Source organism: Vulpes vulpes, chromosome 2, assembly GCF_048418805.1.
Source record: "Vulpes vulpes isolate BD-2025 chromosome 2, VulVul3, whole genome shotgun sequence".
Classification (NCBI taxonomy): domain Eukaryota; kingdom Metazoa; phylum Chordata; class Mammalia; order Carnivora; family Canidae; genus Vulpes; species Vulpes vulpes.
The window spans coordinates 12,320,475-12,343,902 of NC_132781.1; the positions used below are offsets into that span (position 1 = coordinate 12,320,475).

At 38.0% G+C, this 23,428-nt stretch overlaps 1 protein-coding gene across 12 annotated transcripts in view; it reads right to left on the reverse strand.

Moving 5' to 3' along the window:
* The window catches only part of CEP112 (centrosomal protein 112), a 397,262-nt gene that overhangs the window by 210,835 nt on the left and 162,999 nt on the right, over positions 1-23,428 (reverse strand). For all 12 annotated transcript variants that reach the window (XM_072746768.1, XM_025999623.2, XM_072746763.1 and 9 more), the window contains one exon: positions 15,021-15,128. In XM_072746768.1, coding sequence (XP_072602869.1) covers positions 15,021-15,128 — 108 coding nt within the window. The remainder of the gene's footprint in view (positions 1-15,020; positions 15,129-23,428) is intronic.

The following is a 23,428-nucleotide window of genomic DNA, read 5'->3' on the forward strand; positions in this document are numbered from 1 at the left end:
GAGACCTAGTAAGAGCATGGGGGCGGTGCAAGAAGAACCCAAAGACAAGAAGAGAAAACAATAGAATTAGCTAAGGACCAAAATAACCTGATCACAAAATTAATTCTAAATTAGAAACATCAATCAACTGAATAAGCATGGCTGAAAACTGGATCCCTCGTATTGACAAGATACTTGAGATAAGGAAAGAGATGGAGAAGAAAATGCAGAGAGAAAACAGCAAAAGAAAATCCATGTACACACAGACATATCATAAAATTTACCATTAATGAATGAAGAGCTAAGTGTGTATATCAAAAAACACACTGTATTTATGTATTTGTGTTATTGAGGAAAATAACAGCTCAAGAATACTATAACAAAACTCAAAACTACTGAACCCAAACCATTCTTGAAAAAAAATACTTGAGGATGAAATTTAGGCAACCAAGAGATGACTAGAAAAGGGGTATTATGGACAATGCTTAGTGCCAAAATACAGGGGAATACTATGTACAAAGCTTTAGGGAAGAGAGGGTCATCAGTGTATTATGCCCAGCCAAAAATAAGGAAACATTATTCATTCATGCAAAAATGCAATGAATATAACAATGAGATGCCCTTCCTGGAAAAAAACGATTTAATGATGAAATCTCAGCACTCAACAGATGAATCAAAATAAAGAAATTCACTATGAGGAAGTTGTGCTAAAAGTCCTGGTGGTGAAAAAAAAAAAAAAAGTCCTGGTGGTGAGCATACAAATGATTTAAATAAAAAAATAACTCTATGTAATTATGATAATCATGATTATAGAACAGAATACAAATGTTATAACCCTCCACAATGTATACATAACACTATAATTGACAAAACAGAGTGGAAGGAGTGAGTGGAAAAGGTTTAAGAATGTAAATTTTATTTTTCTTATTATAGTGAGTAAATTAATGCTCTCAAAATTGAGCCATAAAATTAAAAATGACTCTGACGTCAATTTGTTATTTTTTTTTAGAGTGCACACACATGCAAGTGGAGGTGGGTGGCAGGGAAGAGAATCCAAAGCAGACTCCATGCTCAACATGAGCCCAATGTGGGGCTCAATCTCACACCCTGAAATCACAACCTCAGCTGAAATCGGGAGTCAGTCACTTAACCAACTGAGCCACCCAGGTGTCTCACATCTCAATCTTATTTTAATCTTTATTAATATTCTAAGAAGTCACCTCTCATATGGCAAAGAAACATTTTCAAAACTTCAGAAATTCCTTGTTTTCCTTGTTTCTTTATTAGTATACTAATTTCACATAACATTATTTTAATAAAAGTAGAAAATACAGCATCGTCTCATTTCTTAGAAAATGTTTGTGTCTATATATCTACATTACCCTTCTATTAATCTATGTCTCAGAAATCTCAGGAATTATACTCTTATCAGATTCACAGTAGTCAAATCCAGAAGATAAGACTTTGGTGGCATTTCTGCTTTCTCCATTGTGCACAGTACCAAGTTGGATGGCATTTCCTTGGCATTGTAAGAGTCCTTATCAAGGGACATGGTCTCCCTTCAAATACATTGGTTTTGGGTCTACAAACTGAACTTAGATCTGGAAACTTAATGAAAGACCATGATTTTCTTTTTTTCTTTTTTTTTTTTTTTAAGACCATGATTTTCTACTCAAGTAGAGAGCTGTCTAAAGTTCTCTTGCCAGCTCTTGGCTTTTTCTTGATGTTGTACAAGCAGTACTCTCGTTGGTCTCTCTTAACCCTCAACATCATGCTCTATTCATTATCACCACAGATCCCTGCCAGGCAAGACACGTTGATTGCCTCTCTAGTCTTGGGGCCCATTACAGTAATCACTTCTACCTCCCATCCGACATTTGAGTTCCTCCCCTGGTGTCTGCCATTTGGAAACCCTACCATCCTCCTGGAAGTGGGCACCCCCATTCCAAGCAGCATCTCCTACTATCAGGGCCAGCATATGGAGGAAGCCACCACGTAGCTGCTCAAGAGTATCCAGGCACCCACCATCAGTGCATTCCTCAACACCTTAGTGAAGGCAGTATCTTCTAAGTCCTCCCAAGGAGTAGGTTATCTGGTCTAAAGTAACAAAATCATTCTAATATTCTCATTTTCCTGAGATTTTGGATCTCCTCCTCAAGACAATGCTACTGCAGTTCTGGTAGCTCCTCCCTGCTTCAGTGTGAGTAGAGGAATAGGAAGGCCACTGCCTAGTAAAATCATAAACTATTGTATTTTTTTAAAGATTTATTTTTATTTATTTATGATAGAGAGAGAGAGAGAGAGAGGCAGAGACACATGCAGAGGGAGAAGCAGGCTCCATGCCAGGAGACCGACGCAGAACTCGATCCCAGGACTCCAGGATCGCGCTCTGGGCCAAAGGCAGGCGCGAAACCGCTGAGCCACCCAGGGATCCCCTCATAAACTATTGTAAATGTGCTACTTTTTTAAAAAAGAGAGATGAGAAAAAAAAAAAAAGAAGAAAAAAAGAGAGGAAAAAAAGAAAAGAAAAAAAAAGAGATGAAGGTCAATTCAAATATCATGAGCAATTATATATACGAGGCTAATAATTCAAGGTGTACTTTCTTTTAGAGAGTTGGCAATAAAAAAAACAAACAAGGATTTTTCAGGGATTAAGAGTATACTTATCAGGAGGAGCACTAAGTAATGTACAGAATGATTGGATCACTATATTGTACACTTGAAACTAATATTATATTGTATGTCAACTAACTGGAATGCAAACAAAAACTTAAAAAAAAAAAAAGATAAACCTAAGGACATATACAATCTGCCTGAGCCATTGCAGTCAGAGTAAAAATTCCACACAAGTCAGCACAGAAAATGCCACGGTATAGTCTGACTTTATGAACAACATCTTCATAGAAACAGGCACCCCCCCCCCCCAACAAATAGTGAGTCAAGAGCAGAAGTAAAATTTATTTGTGCGTGACCATGTGGCTCTGGGACTAAATGATACCCACTGCAACAAAAAACCCATCTATGAAATCTGTCTATCAACAATTCAGCTTTGTTATGCAAGTTCTCTTTTTAAAAAGTTTGATATTGCTGTGCTAACTGCTATTGGAGATGGAATGAGGACCTCCCAGCATACACGGCCACTTCTCTTTTTCCCCTCCTGTGAGCCATCGACAGCCAGGGACGAGTGTCTGCAGAAGCTGTTGGAGCTCAGAATCCTGGAGGGTGGATGGCTGGAGGCACACCAGTGGGGGTGGAGGAACGCTGGTAAATGCTGCGCATGGGGGAAGTAAGTACTCTTCTCTGCAGTTTTCTTTAACATGTCCAAAATACTTCGCCAGCACCCGTAGGTCATGGGTGACAATAATGACCCTTTTAAAACTGTCTGAAAAATTAGCTACTATTTTCTGTCTGCCAGATCTCAATTAAAACCCAGGAAAGATTCATTCAGATAGTCAAATCCTTCAAGATTCTTCTCCATGGTTTAATGACGGTCAACTCAAGCCACTCAACACTGAGAAAATTCATTAACTGAGAAATCACCCTCTTAGACAGAGTTCAACATTTTGAGGGAAAACATGTCTTCACTGTACATTTTATCTTTAATTTATTTTACCTCTTATCTGTTCCTCTAAAACACATTCGGTTTTCTTAACCCAGCACATCACTGCTGCTGAATGAATAAGGAAATAGAAAAATCATCAGTTTCCCAGCTAATATGGAATTTAGAAGGACAAACAGATCAACCCAGCTACCAACTCCTCTAAGATATGGACTATACCTTTTTTCTTCATCTTTTCCTCATATCACCTACCCCAACACTCCAAGAACATTCATCGTTTTGAATGAACAGCTGGTTTCAGGAACAGCCAAACAACAGAAGTAGTCAGAAGGGAACTACTTCATCTTCCTGACCACCAAACAGATGTGTCTACCTGCCTAGTCTCTGCCTCTCCTGTGACTCGGATGGGTGGCCATCTTCATTGTCACCTCAGGAGAACCCTGCCATCTGTGCACCAACACCATCCCCTCGCGCCAAATCAAGCACTTGCTCTCACAATCATCCCACCACTGTCTGCATCATTGCTGGTTTCTTCCCCAATGGATCGTGCTCAGCTACCAACAAACGTCTGTACTTATCTCGTTTTCTAAAAACTTTCCACTGACCCTACATATCCTTCAAGCTACCACCTCATTTCTCTGCTCCCTTTCCTTTCAAAATTCCTCAAAAGGAACTCCCATATCCCATTCTCCCTCCACTCAGGCTTCTGCTCCCACATTCCCCTGCAACTGGCCTTGACGAGGTGGCGAGAGCCTTCTTGCCAAATCCAGTGGGCGCTTTCCAGTCCCTGTCTAATTTCCCCTCTTGGAGGCGCCTGGAACAGCCAGCTGCTCACACTTCCTTCCTGAAATACTTCCTGCACATGGCTTATGGGAAACCAGACCTTTTCAGTTTTCCTGCTACCTCCCTGGCCGCTCCTTCCCAGCCTCTGTTCCCTCCACCTCTCCCCCATTGCTAAGTGTTGTAGTGCCCCTGGGCTCAGTCCTGGGCCTTCCTTCCTCTTCTCTCTCTACTCATGGGCCCGGGTCCATCACCACCATTCCCCTGGCTCTTCAGCAGGAAAACTGAGGAGTCCCGTTTGAGTTCCTTCTTCCCCTCACACTCCATTTCCCATCTATTAACAAGTCTTTCCTGCCAAATACATCCGGATTTAAGCACTTGCCATCACCCCCACCACACCCCCCAGGTCCAAGCCTTGGTAATTTCTCACCAGAGCCCTGCCATCTCTCCTAACTAGCCCTCCCCTCCACCTTCCTTACAATCAGTGCTCCACACAGCAGCTAGAGAAATCTTTTTAAAACTCAGACCAGATTTTACTCAAATGCTCCAATGGCTTTCCATCACACTCAGAATAAAACCTAAATTTCCCAACACAGTCCATAAAACTTGATAGAAGCTGCCTACAGCTTAACCTTGGTTCCTAACACTCTCTCCCCTAGCTCACCCCATTCCAGTCACATACCAACCCATTCCCTCTGTATAAAATATTCTTTCCTCTTCTCAAGTTTTGTATGGTTTCCTCCTACCTTTCATGCAGGTTTTAATTTGAGTATCATATCTTTAGCAACTTTCACAGTCTGTATCTAAAATAACACCTTACATGAAACAACTCTATATAAAATAGCCCCTTCAACTCCAAACACCTTATCCTGCTTTATTTTGTAGAAATTGTCATTACCTTACCTTACCTTATATTTTGGGACACAAAGAGATACAGAAAGAGAGTTGTTGCTGTTGTCCCCTCTACCATAAGAGCAGACACTATATTTTGTTTGCTGCCATATCCTAAGCACCTGGAATTATGGTGAGTACAAAGCAGTCACTCAATAAACATGCATTAACTAATGAATGATTGGAAAGACACTGCTTCTATATTATAAACTTCTAAGGTATCTAAAGAATGGGTATCATCAATCAGCCATATCACTATCTAGGACACATTTTTGTTCATTTTATTTTTATTTATTTTTTACTTTTTTTTTAGAGAGAGGGAGAATGAGCAAGCAGGTGAGCAAGGGTGAGGTCTGAGGGGAGGGTCTGAAGGGGAGAGAGAGAATCTTTTTTTTTTTTTAAAGATTTTATTTATTTATTAATGAGAGACACACAGAGAGAGAGAGAGAGGCACAGACACAGGCAGAGGGAGAAAGCAGGCTCCATGGAGGGAGCCCGACATGGGACTCGATCCAGGGTCTCCAGGATCACACCCTAGGTGGAAGGCAGAGCTAAACCGCTGAGTTGCCCAGGCTGCCCAAGAGAGAGAGAATCTTAAGCGGGCTGCACACTCCGCACAGAGCCAGACATGGAGCTTGATCTCACACTCCTGAGATCATGACCTGAGCCAAAATCCAGAGACAGATGATTAACTGATTGGGCCACCCAGGCGCCCCATAGCAAATGAAGTATCCCCTAAAACAAAACATATATACTTCACATTATAGTTACTGAAAAGAGCTGTGTTCATCTTTGCCCTCTTAATTCCCACTCCAGATAAATGTGCCATTTGTTTTAACCTAGATGAGAAAAGTTTCAAACAAACAAACAGGAAGACAAGGCCTGCCTTAAGTACCTTTCACCACGCATCAATGCCCATCCTATGGACATAGGCTCCTAATGCTTGACCTGGACCCATGGGCTCTACAGCTTCAAAGCCTGAGTCTCTGACTCTGGCCACCTAATGTCCAGGAATCTGGCACTCTGCCTCCTGCCTGTAGGGCCAATCTGTGCCTTGCAGCATCACTGGATCATGACTACATTTATTTCCACTACCATGTAGAGAGCAGAGCAGCTGATATGTCATTAAGGTTCAAAAATTATTTTTTACAAACTGGAAACAGAAAGCCAAGCCAAAAGACTTTTAAAAGAAATAGGATAGAGTGAGCGAAAAGAAAACAAAGAGAATGACAGAGCATGCTTGGCATGCAATGAGGTACACACATGTTCAGAAAGCATGAAAACCCATTTTGAAGAGCTCTTAGGGAGACCCACAAATTCATGGTCATTAACCTCATCAGAGACCTTGATACCAAAAAGAAGTTTCACTGAATTTTTCTGATGAGATCAGTCATGGGATCACCACAATCATATCAAACCATCCTCACTTCCCTTGGCCCTGCTGTCTATATAATTCTTCTAGTTTCAGCAAATGACCCCTCCTCCTCTCTCATGAAGGAAAACCTTCAGTCTAAGAGCATCCTCATTTTCCTGCTGCAGATTTATAAACTTCTATGTATCTTTCCTCCCCTCCCCTTCTCACTACTTGTAGCAGAGGCCTGCCCCTCTCCTCTGAAGCCAACACCTCTCTCCGCACACTTCCACATCCCTGGGCACCTCGACTAGTCATGTCTTCCCTCTCTGGCCTCTACGTCTTGCTTTGTACTGTATCCCCTTCCAGTGAGGCTACACAGTCTAACATTATAGAAAAATTAAGACACCTAAAATATTCATAGGGGAAAAATTGGGAATTGCATGTTATCTGCTAATTAAGTATCTCAACTGACCTTCTAACTTCCCAACTACTTATCTTGTATAATTTGTCTCATCTTTACACTGCCTTTGCTATCAAAATGTTCTTAAGTTTCAAATTAAGAGTAATGTGTAAGCAGTTGGCCCTTCAGTGTTTTTTATGATCATTAACAATAAGTATTTATTCTTCCCCAAGAATTTGACCACTTGTTTATCTGTTGAACTACATTTCCCTTTAAAGGCTTTGTAGTGAAAAGAGAAGATATAAAATATAAGACTAAAGAATGATATGATGGGATTGCCAAAAAAATCTCCATAGTTCAGGAAATCCTAGCATGCCTGGTTTGTTGTTTGTTTCCAGCTTGAATGAGGTTTGTGCAGACAATTAGAATTGTCTTTTTGTTCCAATGGGTTATACAGGAAAGAAACAGGAAATCTTGATGAAAGCTTGGGCTTTACAGGATATTTGTGTGAGTGTTTAGCCCATGTGTTTGAAGTTTTTCTCTCCACATCTGCCCACTTTATGCCTGCATTCTGGCTAAAATATTTTAAAATACCATTTTGCTTTTTTCACTTCGTTTCAGTTCCTGGCATGATGCTTTCCCTATGGGAAGGGGCTCAAAAATAAAAACCGAATAAGGAAACTAACAACCAAAAAAGCACAAGTCATTCATTTCCTCTGGATGGCAATTCTCTCATTATAAAATGGGAGATTAGGTCAGATAAGTGCTTCTAAACTTTTCCACCAAAGTACCCCTGGTAGCAGTGAAAATGAATAGCACCCCTCTAGGGGATCTGAGGGCATAGCCTGAAGCAGCCTCTGCAAGCTGGAGGTTTCTTTGAAATGTCCTATTTTATCTTAAAAATTCATGAGAACTTTGCATTTTACAAAACAGGAAAGTCTCTGTTTGTTTTAATATGATTGTTACCTCAATAGTAAAACTGCTTCGCTTTCCCACAAAATAATCAAGTGACTCCGACCTTCCAGGAAGCATGTATGCAGCTTCACACACACCCTGGCACTGGCTCACTATCCCAGGGAACACCTACCTCAGTTTCAGTGTAGACAAAGGCCTGGTGGATGAGCATCTACATCCCATTCCAGTGTGAGTTGCTATAACCATAATATTTACTATTTCACATTTTATAGAAAAGTCAAACAAAATAATAGAAAGCTTATCACACACAAAACGGCAGCTGAGAAGGCAGGTGGAAGCCCGGAAGAAGGACATCCAGCTAGACAAGTATGTAAGCATACAAGTCAGTGGTGGAGTCAGGGATGTCTCCATCTGTCACGATACATACACACATGGGCTGAGGGTCTACTCAGGCAGATGAACAGAAAGATCACAGAACCCTGGATTCGAAAGGGATCTTAGTGATACGACAGCCCCACGAATGCACAGCCTCCCCCTACAACACCCCCAACAGCTACTTCAACACTCAGGCTGGGGAACTTACTTTCTCACAAGATAAACCACTGAGCATTTGCCTAATTCTTTAGGAAAGAATGACTTTGAAATGAGTCAAAATATGCCTCCCAGTGTTATCTACACATGGGTTCAATTTCTGTCTCCTGGAACTGCAAGGGGAGTCTGTTTAGAGTGGAGCATGGCTCCAGTTCAGGCTTGATTCTGTCATCTGTTAAGTGTGTGGGACATTGGACAGGTTACTTAAGAGGATGCGCTGCAGTTTCTACAACTGGAAGATGGGAAAAATACGTAATAGTCTCTGCCTCGCAAGACCACTGTGAGGAGGGACGTGGCTGAGTTCACACAGAGCATCCAGAAGTGGGCCGTGGCCCCGAGCAGGTCTACTAACTGTTGGCTACTGGGATATTCCCATACAGACCAATCCTACTATTTCCTAGATGACTGATTTTGAATTTAAGAATAAATATGGCTCAGTTAAGCATCTGCCTTCAGCTCAGGTCATGATCCCAGCGTCCTGGGATGGAGCCCCACGTTGGGCTCCCTGCTCAGATGGGCACCTGCCTCTCCCTCTCTCTCTCTCTGCTTGTGCTCACTCTGTCAAATAAATAAATAAAATCTTTAAAAAATAATAGATAGATATGTTACTCTCCTTAGTCTTGTCTTCTCTTGCTGAAACTCCTTTAAATACTCTCACTGACATAGCTCCAAGTCTTTCTGTATCCTGGAGACTTTCACTTGAACATGCTTTTGTCAATGTCCTACTTCAAATGTGGCAACTAGAACTGACTTACTCCTTATGTGACCTGATGTGTAAACAATGTACTGGGCCCGTTACCCCATCATCCCAGGCATGTTGTTCTGTCTGCCTTGCTGCCCCTGCCCTTTATACCCCTCATACACCCTCACCCCTGCCTTGTATTTTTTGCAGATAATTTTTTAAATCTAAGCATAGGATTTTATATTCAATCCTAATAAATTTAATCATCTTAATTTCAGCTGTTTAAAGCTTCAGAGTACTGATTTTCATGTCCCACGTGTTAACTACTCCTCTGAACTCTGGGGAAGCAGGGAACATTACCTCTGTATCATCATCCAGTGATGGCCCTTTGACCTACCACTTAGCCACATAACTGCACCAATATCTAAACCATTTTTTCCATATTGCCTTCATGAAGGACCTTACCAGGTGGCTCAGTGAAGTCCAGCCATACTTTCCTTATCTACCAGCCTGACCCCCGTTCAAAAAAGGAAATGAGCTTAGTTTATGGGCTTCATTTTTAGTGAACTTTTGCTAGCTTGTAGGGACCACAACTATATGCCTATCATTTCTCATAATAAACTTTCACAGTAAAAATCTTAACAATTTGGAGTGGTCTGGGGGACTACTTACTGTTCCAGGTAATAAAATTTTCTGCTGGAAAGGATTTTAAAAAGTTGGCATATTATCACATCAATAAATATTCTCCTGGGGCACCTGGGTGGCTCAGTCAGTTAAGCGCCTGCCTTTGGCTCAGGTCCCGATCTCAGGGTCCTGGGATCAAGTCCCAAGTTGGCTCCCTGATCAATGGGGAGTCCGCTACTCCCTCTCCTCCCTGCTTGTACTCTCTGGCTATCTCTATCTCTCTCTCTCAAATAAATAAATAAATATTCTCCTAAAATCTATTAGCTCATATTCCTGTGTTTGTCTTTTCCTAGTGAGTTACTGCCTGGGATCTTCAATCTCAACACCAAGTCTAATAAACAGGCCTATAGATATAGGAAGAATAAAATGGGTGAAATCACCAAGATCTGAGAGATCCTTAAGTGAGCTTTTTTTAACTCCTGTCACACACTTGCATGACAATTGTATCATTTATCCCCTTTTCATGAAAATGAAATGCAGAAAAGTTAATGCAACAGCAGTTTCTTTCTTCCTTCCTTTTTTTTTTTTTTTTTATCTTTTCTTGGCAAAGTTCTTTTTTTTGTATATTTTTCTATTGGAGTTCCATTTGCCAACATTTCTTTCTTTCCTTTTTTTTTTTTTTTTTTTTTTTTTTGAGAGAGAGAGAAAGTGCAAGCAGGAGCAGGGGGAGGGGCAGAGAGGGAGAAGATAATCTTCCGTAGGCTTCACTCCAAGCATGGAGCTCAACAGGGGACTCAGTCCCACAACCCTGAGATCATGACTTGAGCCAAAATCAAGAGTCAGACACTCAATGAACTGAGCCACCTAGACACCCCCACAGCATGTAGTTTCTATAAATAGTATCAATTCTTTAAAAAATTAATTTCTCTTATTAAGTATTTTTAGGCAAGACTATACAAAGACACAACTTTAGTAGATTTTTAAAACTATCATTCTGAGAAAAACCTTTGAAACCTACATTCTTCCAAATAAGTTTACGCAAGTGTATTTTTTAAAGTTTTTATTTAAACTCTAGTTAGTTAACATATATGGTAAAATTGGTTTCAGGTGTAGAATTTGGTGATTCACACGATGTAAGTGTATTTTTAAATTAAAAACATAACTGTCACATTAAAAAAGACAGTCACAATGTGGGATCCCTGGGTGGTGCAGTGGTTTGGCGCCTGCCTGTGGCCCAGGGCGCGATCCTGGAGACCCGGGATTGAATCCCACATCGGGCTCCCGGTGCATGGAGCCTGCTTCTCCCTCTGCCTGTGTCTCTGCCTCTCTCTCTCTCTCTGTGACTATCATAAATAAAAATTAAAAAAAAAAAATTAAAAAAAATAAAAAAGACAGTCACAATGTGTAAAGGAGGGAGTATAGAAAAAGAATCAACCATGATTCCATCACCTAAAAAATAACTAATATTATTGTTTGAATGTTTCTGTCTGAGATTAAAAATAACTGGGTCAGTGGGTATAAATACTTTTTATGACTCTTGGTAGATACTGCCAAAATCCTCTCCAAAAAGGCTGCATTAATTTAAATGTCACCAGCAATATATGAAAGTACAAATTTCACTAAACTTTTGCCAATTTTAGATGGTACATCATTGTTAATTCTAATTTGCATTTTTATTGATACTAAGGCTAAAGATGTTTCTACATGGTCATTTATTCAATTAGTTTCTTATCTGTTTCTGTCCTTTGCGAGGTCACTTATTGGGACATTAATGATCTTCTTATGATTTGTGATAATTACTTAATTTATACGCTAATTATTTTTATTTGTTACAAATTTATTAACTTCATAAGAGAATCATTCTTGGCCTATCACATTCATTGCAAAATATTATTTCTTCTTTTTTTAACTTAAAATAATTTTTATTTAGTCAAATGTTAATTTTCCATGGTGATTTTTCTTATGTATCCAACTTTAAGAAGCCAGAGATGTGCCAAAACAATAACAAAATAAATGCAAATCAGGCACTGAAGTCACTTGGCTATATCTGGTTATATATTTGCCATCAGAAGATTATCACCAAAAAGAAAATACAAATTAAAATTTATTTATTTATTTTAGAGAGCAAGAGGGAGAGACAGAGAGAAAGTGAGAGACAGAGAGAGAGAAACTGAGTGGGGAGTGGGAGGCAGAGGAAGAGAGAGAGAGGGAGGAGAGGAGCAGAGGGAGAGTGAGTGAATCTCCAGCAGACACTCTGTTGATGGAGGAGCCCGATTTGAGACTTGATCTCAAGACCATGAGATCATGAACAGAGCCAAAACCCAGAGTTAGACACTCAACAGACTAAGCCACCTAGGCACTCCTGAAAATATAATTTTTTACACTCTCAAAGAGAATGCGTCTCCTCCTTATACTCACCCTGAAACACAATAGTTTCTGAGTCATATCTGTGTCACAGAAATGGTTTTTAACTTGTTGAGTTTCCTCTCTCCACCTGGGAGACAGAGTTGGGGTTTCCTGTTACTCCACCAATTTATTTAGAGGAACTGACATTTCTCTTGTTTTTATTTTTGCTTTTAATATTGCTTTTAATCCCCAAATCATCTCAGTTATACCTCATAACTAGAGCATAATATGCAACACTTCTTGACCTTCCTTACTATTCTTATTTATATTTGGTCATCTTATGTTCCTTCTTTCTCCCCATTTTCTACTCCAATCAATTAAACAATATAATGAATTCTATAATGTATTTCTATTATCAGCTCAATCAGAAATATAATGTAACAGAGATTGGAAGAAATAGAAGAGAAAGTTTCTGCTTCCTTGTAGACTGCACTCCACCCTGGATAAAAACAGCTCTACATGATATTTTACAATACAAGAACTGATTTAAGTGTACAGAATAATGAGATGATTAATGCTGTAATTTCAGAGAAGGAAGAACTGGGTGTGGGCCAAAAAGGTCCTGTGACATTGTAGGGAAGTGTAGGAGCAGGAAGCAAGTCTTGAAGGATGGGTGTGATTTGCATAGACAGAATAGAGCAAAACACAGATAATGCAAATAACAAAGAAGGACCGATTTGCGAACTTTAAACCATCACTATGAAAGTAACTCAGGTATATTTACAAACATTTTAAAATTAAAAGAGCGACAACAACATAACAGCCATAAGGTTACATACATGTCAGATCAGAATTCCTTTTCATGGAACTCAACTGAGCCAATTGCTATCACTTAGGAGAGGGATTAAAATTCAGTAATCATTACGAGATTATTAGTTTTTGATGTAGTAGCCATTTAATAAGGACTTGAAAATATAAAAATGAAAAAATTATTCAGGTTTTCAGAATAAAAAGGTTCAAATATTGTCTTTAAGAAAAAAATTTCTTAACTTAGTAATTAAGCTAATTAACATTTTTCCAGATGTTTAAGGAAACAAGGCAAGCAAATTAAACAAATAAGTAAAAATTAATAACCACCTTGAATATTCCAAGAATTGGCAGGAATACAGTTTTAGAAAAGATGAAAATAAAACTTTTTTTATTAGGTAAATAAGATGCAGATCCAAATCCAAACCTCTTAGGCTGCTCTGGATGTCCTGGTCCTAGTCCAAGCCAAGTTCTCACCCCATCTCCTACAGCTGGAACCTTCCCCTCTACATTCCTGCTGAACTGTCTTTTTCTGTCATTTTTGTTCCTTCAACACTCTCAACTTGCTCTCATCTCAGATCCTTGCACTCACTGTTCCGCTAGCCTGGAATACTATTCCTCCAAGAGACTTCATGGCTGGCTCATCCTGAGTTTTCAAGATTCTCAGCACAAGGTTCTCCTGCTCAGAGGGCTTCCCTGACCACCTGTCAATGATGGTAATCCCCCTTCCACCTCCACCCAAAAAGGCTTCTGTACATACTTTCTTCCTCTTTCATTAGTCACTCTCCGAAATTATTTTGTGTTTTTTTTTTAATTAATAGGCTGGCTGCTCACCAAAATGTAGCATATGTTCTATTAGCCATTTGTATGTTTTCTTTGGAGAAATGTCTGTTCATGTCTGTGTCCATTTCTTGTCTGGATTTTTTTGGTTTTTGGGTGTTGAGTTTGATAAATTCTTTGACAAGTTTCTATGACCCAGCAACTGCCCTAACTAGGTATTTACCCAAAGGATACAAACACAGTGAGTGATTCAAGGGGGCACCTGCACCCCAATGTTTATAGCAGGAATGTCCCAATAGCCAAAATATGGAAAGAGCTCAGATGTTCTTTGACAGATGAATGGATAAAGAAGACGTGGTATGTATATACAATGGAATATCAGTCATCAAAAAGAATGAAATCTTGCCATTTGCAATGATATGGATGGAACTAGAGAGTATTATGCTAAGCAAAATAAGTCATTCAGAGAAAGACAAATACAATATGATTTCACTCATATGTGGAATATAAGAAACAAAACAGATGCATATAGGAGAAAGGAAGGAAAAATAAAATAACATAAAAATAGAGGGGCAAACCATAAGAGACTCAACTCTAGGAAACAAGCTGAGGGTTGCTGGAGGGAAGACTGGTGGGGGCATGGGGTAATTGGGTGTTGGGCGTTAAGGAGGGCACATGATGGAATGAGCACTGGGTGTTATATGCAACTGATGAATCACTAAATTCTACCCCTGAAATTAATAATACACTATATATGTTAACTAAGTTTAAATTAGAAAAAAAATTTTAAATGATTGTTAAAAAATGTAGTATATGCTCTGTGTGAAAAGGTACGTCGTCAGTTGGATTACTGCTCTGCCCAGAGTCGGGACATGGTAGGTACCAAAAACTATTTCTTAAATAAATAAGCAACTCAGATTTATGCTCTGACAGGAACAGAAGGACTCAAGAATTACAATAAAAGTTTCAATTAAACATGCAGATTAACAAACCACTGTAATAGACTTCAGTGAAGAGCTAAAATCCTATTTCTGGATTTTACTAAAACAGATTTTATTTCAAATGATTCATATATATTGATAATAACATTCTTAGTAACATTTTCATTGTGAAGGGATTTTATCATATATCTTTTTAAGATTTCATCTTTAAGTCTCTACACCCAACGTGGGGTTCAAACTTATAGCCTCAAGATCAAGAGTTGCATACTCCACCGACTAAGCCAGCCAGGTACCCCTATAATGAAATTCTTACAAAAGAGATTATAAATGCATTTAAAAATTCAATGGCATCATCAAAATGAAAGACTAACCTGCTGTTCATATCGTTGTTTGACATCCTCCAGCTGCCATAAAAACTCCTTTGATTGCTTCTCACGAAGAGACTTGGATCTAGTTAGATCGGCCTCCACTTTTTCCATCTATAAAATTTAAAAATGAAATATTACATTTTTTAAACAAAAAATTTATTCCATGTTTTTGTAGTTTGACCATTCATTAAAATGGCAGATTTTAAACACCCCCTATGGATCATAATGGTGAATTTTAAGATGACAAGATAATGAAAGCTCTGTCAATTTATTTACATATCTTTAATAGTTTGTCAGGAAAATTAACACTGGAATATAATTGACTACATTCTGATGCTATAAAAATGGAACTGTATAAAAATGGAAATATAACTTTGAATATTCAAATATTTATTCTACAAGAATTTTTAAGGCCTTGGCATGTGCTGAGTGGGAGAAAATATTTGTAAGCCATGTATCTGATAAGGGACTTGTATCAAGAATACATAAAGAATGCTTACAGCCCACTAAGAAATGGGCAATTATACTCTATATTAAAATGGGTAAAGGAACTGAAAAGATATTTCTCCAAAGAAGATATACAAATGGCCAAAAAGCATATGAGAAGATGATCAACATCACTGCCATTAGGCAATTTCAAATCGAAACAATAATGGCGTATCACTTTGCGCCCCCTAGGATGGCTTCAATCAAGACGGATAACAGCAAGTATTGGTGAAGATGTGGAGAAATCAGAACCCTCAAACCCTGCTGCTGGGAATGTAAAATGGAAGACAGTTTGGCAGTTCCTCAAAAGGATAAACATGGTTACCATATGTGCCAGGAATTCCACTCCTGGGTGAGAAATTAAAACATCCACGCAAAAACTTACACAAATGTTTGTAGCAGCATTATTCATAATAGCCAAAAAGAGTATGAAATAACCCAGATGTTCACCAATGGATAATGGATAAACAAAACAAGGTCCATACATAGGAGCATCACTGAACTATAAGAAGGAATGAAATACTAGTATGTGTTATAATATGGGGAACGTTGAAAGCACTGTGCTAAGTGAAAGGAGGCAGTCACACACAAAAGACTATGTATTATGATTCCATTTATATTAAATGTGATACAGAAGGCAAATCCATAGAAACAGCAAGTAGACTAGTGGTTGCCTAGAGTGAGAGGGAGTTGAGGGTGAGCACTGACTGCTAAAGGGTGTCAGATTTCTTTTGGAGGCAATGGAAATTTAAAACTGATTGTCCTGGGGCGCTTGGGTGGTGCAGTTGGTTAAGCGACCTACTCTTGGTTTTAGCTTGGGCTGTGATCTTCACGTCATGAGACTGAGACAGGAGATGGGCTCTGCGCTCTGCGTGGAGTCTGCTTCAGATTCTCACTCTCTCCCTCTCCCTCTGCACCTGCCTCTCCCTCTGCCCCTCCTGCTCATGCTCTCTCTAAAATAAACAAATCTTTTTAAAAAATCTATTATGCTGATGGATACACAATTAAGTATATTAAAAATGATTAAATTGTTACACTTATAATGAATTTAATTCCTGGTATGTGATTTATATATTTTTTTAATTTTTTTTTTTAAGGAGGCTCCATGCCCAGCATGGGACTTGAATTCATAACCCTGAGATCAAGACCTGAGCTGAGATGGAGTTGGACATTTAACTGACTAAGCCACCTGGGCACCCCATATGTGAATTATATCTTAATAAAGCTGTTATCCTAAAAAAAAAAAATTAAAAGTCAAACACTATGCCATATCCCACAAGGCTTCCTCCAATCCCAGGTACCACTCTCAATTCATCTCTGCTACTCTATACCATCACCACCACCATTCCAGCCCATCTGCCTCTTTGCATGCCAGAGACATGCCAGAGATCCTCTGGAAGCTTCCCCTCAGAGAGTCACATGGCTTTTTTCTCAAAGTCTTAAGTTTCTGCTTAAAGGTCATCTTTGTGAAGCCTCCCTGACCACCCTATTTAAATTGCAGCCCTCCTCCTGCCCCAGTCCTCTAAGTCTCCCTTTTGCTGATCTACTGTTCCTTTTTGCCATAGGACATATCACCTTCAAGTATATAATACAATTTACTTACTCCTTAGGGCTCATTTTAATGTCTGCCTCACCCATGGTAATGTAACCCCACGTTCACTCACGTATCCAAACAATTTAGCACACTGCCTGGCACCTATAGGGACCCAATAATCAAATGAAGCAGAAAAAAGACAAACCAAGTGTATATACCTAGGTTTGAGATTTGCTGAATAAACAATTTTCAACATTTAAGAGCTGCAGATTCTTAATAACATATACAAGATCATGTTGAATCTGACACTTTCTATCACATACAAAATTAGAGATAATGTATGATTGTCTTGCTCTTGCCAGATGCTCATTTATATGTGGCAAGAAATAAATGTTCTTATAAAATCACTCCATATAAATAACATGAAAATGGCACCTTCCTAGTGCAGTTTTTCATTTGTCTTTCTTCCTCTGGTTTGACTATGTATCAGAAGTTTATGTTGTTTTTTTTTCCTGAAACAACTGTCAGTTAATATGACAATCGTCCTACCAGTGGCTACTCTATATTTATTACTCTGCTTCACTGATTGGTTGAGATGTTTCTTTTTTTAGTTGTACACCATGCTCTCTTCCAGGTTACTTTTTGGCAACTGCTAGGATTAGACACAATATGAATATCAGAGGAAATGAATCCTAAAAATGTTCCTTCAGTTTCTCATTTTAAATTTTAAAAAAATCATTCAAATGCATTTTTTCAGACATGATTAAACCTTAAGGCTCCAGGAGCAAAGATGTTAGGTGAAGAGTAGCCAGTTGCATCAGATGAGAAAAGAATGCATACAGCCCCTCACTACTGCTGTCCAACAGTACATCTTGTTTCCTGCTTCTCATAGCAGGGCTGGGGTATCTAAATTATGGCATGAGATTTAGCCTAAGTATTTCTTCGTAAAATCCAAAGAGTGCAACCCTAATAACACTAAGTCATCTGCTTCCAAATTCAACAATCAGAGTTGTAAGAGTATTGATCCACAGGTAGTACAGTGGCCAAGAACACATTTACTAAGGAATTACTGAAGGACCCATACTCAAGCCCACTTTGTTGCCCTCTGTTTCTAACTCAAGACATGGGTTTCCAGTCTCTCTCTACTTCAGTGCTCTTCACATCAGACCTCCAGCAGAAGGCAGTCTGCGCTCCCTATACTCCAAAATCCTTGGCATTTCCAACATTAGCCATGTCTCGATTCAAAAAGAGCCTTTTGCTCTTTGTGCTATCTGGAAAGCCCCTTCGAGTTTTTCCCCTCGTCCAAAGTGATGGTCTTCAAGGATGACTCATCTACTCTCCTCTCTCTGAGGTGTTTTGTTTTTTTTTTAAGATTTTATTTTTATTTATTCGTGAGAGACACAGAGAGAGAGGCAGAGACAGGCAGAGGGTGAAGCAGGCTCCCTGCAGAGAGCCTGATGTGGGACTCAATCCCAGGACCCCGGGACAACAATCTGAGCCAAAGGCAGACACTCAACCACTGAGCCATCTAGGTGTCCTCTGAGGTGTTTTTTAATCCCACCAACTTACATAAGTGCCTTCCTTCTCTCTACATTCAAGGACTTAACATCTATTTCCATAGCACGCTGTGTTTTTCTCTATAATATGGAAGTGTTTCAAACGTGTGAGCTTTGTTTATTCATCTAGATCATGAGCTACTGAATAAAAGGAACTATGATTTATAATTCTTTTATATCTTAATTATGAACTAATTGGTATAGTATGCAGAATAAATATGCATTAAATCCTTAAGGATGAATAAAATAATTGCCAAAAGCAAAAGGGGATGAAAAGAAGAAAAGCTGTATCAAGGAAAGAAGATCTGGTTTATTTAGTACTTTCAAGACAGAGCTTCATATGAAGTTGATTTTAGGTTCTTATTTTATCTCGGTACAGACTGTATATTAAAAGTAAATAAGTATTTAAATAGTTAAAATACTTAGAACTTAAAATAGAAACTAAGGCCTTTATGTACTCTATGTGTGTAAAAATTCAGCACCTTCAAGAAAAAACAGAATCATCTTCTATAACCAAAATGGATAACAATTTAAAACACATGAAAAGACCTTTTATACCTAAACATTAAGACAAATTCATAGTAAATAACTGATACAAGAAGAGGAAATGCATGTCATATTAGATGATACTGACCGAAAATGCAAGGCCCCACTCCATTTTCCTTCAACAATGTAACAAAAAAAATTTAAAGTCTTATAAAAGACTTTGTATAAAAACAGTGTTCTCAGTTGCCATAGATACAAAAGATCCTGCTTCCTCATACACCATTCCACATTCCGCTCAACTTCAAGGGTTAGGAAATGAACAACAACACTCCTTTACGGCGTAACTCTAGCTTCAAGAAAACCTAGGAGTAAAGCTTGGTGGGCAAATTAAGAGCAAAAAGGAGTTGGGTGTATTTCTGCGAATGTTTAGTGTTTAAAGAAGGAAGGGGAGGGTAGTGTTTTCCTCCTCTGGTGCCTCAGGCATTGGGTCCTTCAGCTACATGGAAAAGAAAACCCAAGAGACCATGCATGCGTAAATAACATGGGCTCTTTATGTTTTCCTTGTGCCACAAGTTCAAAAATAGGCTGCCACACTGGCAGTTCAAAGATGTCAGGGTTAGGTCTCTGCAACTCAACCTTCCTATAATAGTTGCAAAATGGCTTCTGCAGCTCTGAACATGAAGCGAAGGCCAAAGGGTCCGTATTAGCTGAGCTGAATACCCTTTGAAGGAGCTTTCCTGCAAGTTCCTGTCAATAACAAATTAATTATGCTGTTTGCCATCTCATTCACTAGAACTACATTAAAAAGTAAGCTCCATCTGCAAGGTGAGAAACTGCAGTTTTAAAACTGTGTCTAATGTTGCCCTAAATAAAATCAGGGCCCTATGAGTAAGAAAGCAGGCATGGACACCTGGTAGTCACTGTCAAAGAGGGTCGTAAGTTATTGTTTTTTTCTCTAGCAAAGTTGTGTTATTATATTCAGAGGAATTCGACATGTACAATTCACATTTTAACAAGCAGACAGTTATATGCGAATATACAATTCAAAATATATTTTTGTATTTAATACATATTTAGGTAAGCTATAAAAACTAACCTTCAAGTATGTTCTGGTAGATAGATCAATCAATTGATCAGTAGATCAATAGAAACAGGCAGGAAGGCAGATAGATATAAATGGCAGAAAGACATCATTTTTCTGGGCTTGGCTAAAGACTTAGTAGGAACTAATATCCTTAGCAGGGAAAACCAGTGAATAACATTAAACTGATTATACCTACAGTTCTTTTGTGAGAAAAAAACATAAGTTGATATAGGACAAACGGTATTTCTGGTATCTGTCCTGATCGATTTGTGGGAGTTGTTGATCTGCTCTGGAAATGAATTTTAGCTCCACATCTGAATTACAAATATCTTCCACTCTGAGGGAGCCTTTCCACTTTCTTAATGAGAAGTTTATTTAATTTTAATAAGGTTAAATTCAACAATATTTTGGGTTTTTATGCCTATTTGTTTCCTATTTAGAAAATCTTTCCCTAGTTCCAACTATCAAAAACGTTTCTACATTTTCTTCTGAAAGTTTTATTGTTTTACCTATCACTTGTACGTCTATAATCCTGGAATTAATTTTGTGAATGGGGTAACAGGAAAGATTCTTTTTTTTTTCCCCATGTGGTTACCAAGCTGACATGGTGGCATGTATTGAAATGATCATTCTTTCCCTGCTGCACTGCAGCACTTCCTTCGACCTGAGTCAGGTTGATCATGTACGTGAGAGTCTAATTTTGGGTCTCCGTTGTCTGTAACACTGATCATCCTTGTGCCCAAACCATGCTGTATTAATACTATAACTGAATATGAGTCTCAGTATCTGGTCATATATGTTGTGTTCTTCCAGATTGCCAGAGCAATTCTCAGTCCTTTGCATTTTCATATACATTTTAGAATTAGTTGCCAGTTTCTCTCATTCCCCTTCACCCCCCACCAAAAAAAAACCCCAAAGGAACAAAAGAACCACTACTAACATTTTGATTTTTAGAACTATGTTGATTTTATAGATTAATGTGGGGAAAACCGACGTGTTTATGGCATTGAGTCTTTGAATCCATCAATTTATTTAGGTCTTCTTTGGTTTCTCTCAATGTTTTCCAGTTTTTAAAACCGAGGCCTTGCACGTTTTTTTGTTAGATTTATTCTTAGGTATATACGTGAAGCTTTCTCGTGCTATGGTATCTTTTCCAATTTTATTTTCTATTTGTTGGCTGCTGGTATATAGAAATAAAACTGCATTGTCTGTCTGATCTTACACTCAGTAACCTTACTAAATTCACTACTAGTAATATTTCAGTAAGTAAATATCTGAGAAATTAGCAATTACAACAAAGATGCCATAATTGCAGATAAGTGCCAAACTCACTGGGCTAGCTTAGGTGCCCTCCTCTGAGCTCTCTTACTGATCTGTTTATTCACTTATTAAATCACAAGCTTTTATGTGCTGGTCTATCATACAAGCCACAAATATGTCTAATAAACTCTGAATTCCCAGAATCAACAATGGCTGGTATAGAGCAAGTATTCATAAATTTTTTATAAATGAATGAAAAAAGAAGTCAAGTCTGTTGAATCCTTGGCCAGTAAGTCAATAAAATAATTGAGATATATTAAAAAATAATAATGTTACTATTTCACAATCAATAACACTTCTAATCAGTCAAATGCAGAAAAAAATAACATATTTTCCAGTCCAATGTCCTCAGATTTTTTTGGCTTATTTTCTGTCTGCAAAAGAGATTAGTCATTGACGAATTTTACAAGGAAAAAGCTCCACTTACTCCTCTTACATTAAGCATTTAAGGATAAAAGTTAAAATTTCTTTTAATTATTTGTTTTGCTGTTATTATTTCATTTTGGTTTTCAAAGCCAAATACTTAGACACAGTCTCTGGATGCTGTCATTTGGAATTGATGAATGACCACAATAGCTTCTTTTGAAACATTTAGATATAATTCTAGGATTTTACTTCTGCTACCTAATCTATTTAAAGACAAAATTCCAAAATCAAAAAGTAACTGAGAGAAAATGCTTCTATTTATATTGGATGTTTTATTATCTTAAAACTGGTCTAAAAAAGCCTTATTTAAAATTACATGAGCTAGCATGATCCTTAAAGGACAAGAGGACAAAGGTGTAAGTCACAGTGAATGGTTCATATGATGACTCTTTCTTTGTCTGTGATCCATTTATCCTTAATGACACAAATATATCCACATGGCATTCTTTAATTCAACAGCAATAATAGGATGATGAACTAAATTTACAATCTCTAAGAATATAAGAAACTGCTACCCAGTTTCAAATGTACGAGGAGCCAGAGTACCCTCAGCAGTCAAAAGCAATGTTTCAGAATTTTGTTTGCATGGCAAGCCAGTATGTTCTCCAAGTCCAAAGCTAGTATCATGTAGCTGATGACTGTGAAAAAAAAAAAGGAATTAAATTTAAAGTCAGATATTTAGCAGCAAATACCATTTAACGAGGATGTATTTTCAAGGGGAGAAAAATTAACTAGAAGTCAAGTGGCTAGTGGAGGCCCCAGGAGGACCTAGCTAGCTGACATTCATGAGGTCAATTTATAAGATTAAAAAGTTTCACTTTAGGATTCCTGCCAGTACTTCAAAAAACATGGCTGTCTTTTTCAGTCATTTATTTGTTTCACAGAGAATAGGTAAATATAGAACACTCATTCTTTTAAAAATATGATTATATACATATATATGTGGAAAATTCTATCACAGTAGTACATTTTCACAATTAAAATATGTATATTTTACATAACTAATTGCTGGCAGCTAGCATTTATAATATATTTCACCACTGGAGTAAAAATTAGGTTATTGAAGCAATCTTAAATGAGATAAAAAGTTCTTCAAAGAGAAAGGAACAGTGTGAAGCAATTTTTTTTTAAACTTTCTCTGTTCCATTTTCTCTCATGGGCCTCATTTTTGAAATAGCAATTCGCTTTCAAAAACAAACTCAAAGCTTTACTTTTTTTAATTCAAAATCTTATTGTCTGCTATCTGTAGCGGTTTCCAAATGGAAAAAGATGCCCTAAGCTCTGCTGGCTTTTGCACAAAAGATTTTAGTAAGAAGAGAAAAGAGCAGTTCAAGACAACAACAGAAAAGGAGGACTTAAAAATATACACTACAGAAAAATCTGAAAACATTATGATTCTCCAAATAAGGAATCTGCTGATTTTTTTAAAGAATTTGAGCTATATCAGATGCACACTTTTTAACTGATTCATAATCTATAATAGAGGACTTCTAATTTATCATGTTTCGACATATATATT